General features: G+C 63.3%; 1 protein-coding gene across 2 annotated transcripts in view; it reads right to left on the minus strand.

The window, feature by feature from the left end:
• Positions 1 to 459, minus strand: part of GPATCH8 (G-patch domain containing 8) — a 77,101-nt gene extending 76,642 nt beyond the window's left edge. The window contains exon 1 of one of the 2 annotated variants that reach the window (XM_006776869.2): positions 392 to 459. Coding sequence is in view for 1 of the 2 variants with exons in the window: in XM_006776868.2 (XP_006776931.1) it covers positions 392 to 436 (45 nt within the window). In the remaining variant the exon portion in view is untranslated. The remainder of the gene's footprint in view (positions 1 to 391) is intronic. The other variant, XM_006776868.2, reaches the window with a different exon arrangement.
• Position 460: the final 1 nt, after the last annotated feature.

The raw sequence follows: 460 nt of genomic DNA on the forward strand, positions 1-460 counted from the left end.
AAACCCAGGGGTTCGGAAGCTCTGGTCTAGTAATATTCTCCCAAACCCTCCGACCCAACCCTCTTGTCCCCGGGGAGCCAGCCCTGTGCCTCCGCAGGCAGGGGAGACCCGGGGACGCACAGACCCTGCCAGCGGTCAGGCCGGGCTTCCGAAGCCCAAATAGGCCGAAGCCGCAAACCCGGCGGCCTGAGTGTAAGAGGCAGGAGAATACGGGGTTAGATGCGGCCTCGACTCAAGCTTGGAGGCCCCCGGAGGAATTGGAAGCGGAGAAGAGCGAGCCGGCTAGCAAGCCGATGCGGAACCTGGACGGAAAGAGAGTCAGGAGCGGAGGAGAAGGCGTTTTCAGCTCGGCCAGCGCCTCCCCCGGATCTTCGGCGACGCCCGTGTTTACCTGAAAGTCTCGGTCCTCGTTGAAGCGGGAGAAGCGGTCCGCCATCTTGCCGCCTTCACTGCTCTCAGA

The sequence above is a fragment of the Myotis davidii genome, unplaced genomic scaffold, assembly GCF_000327345.1.
Source record: "Myotis davidii unplaced genomic scaffold, ASM32734v1 scaffold109, whole genome shotgun sequence".
NCBI lineage: Eukaryota > Metazoa > Chordata > Mammalia > Chiroptera > Vespertilionidae > Myotis > Myotis davidii.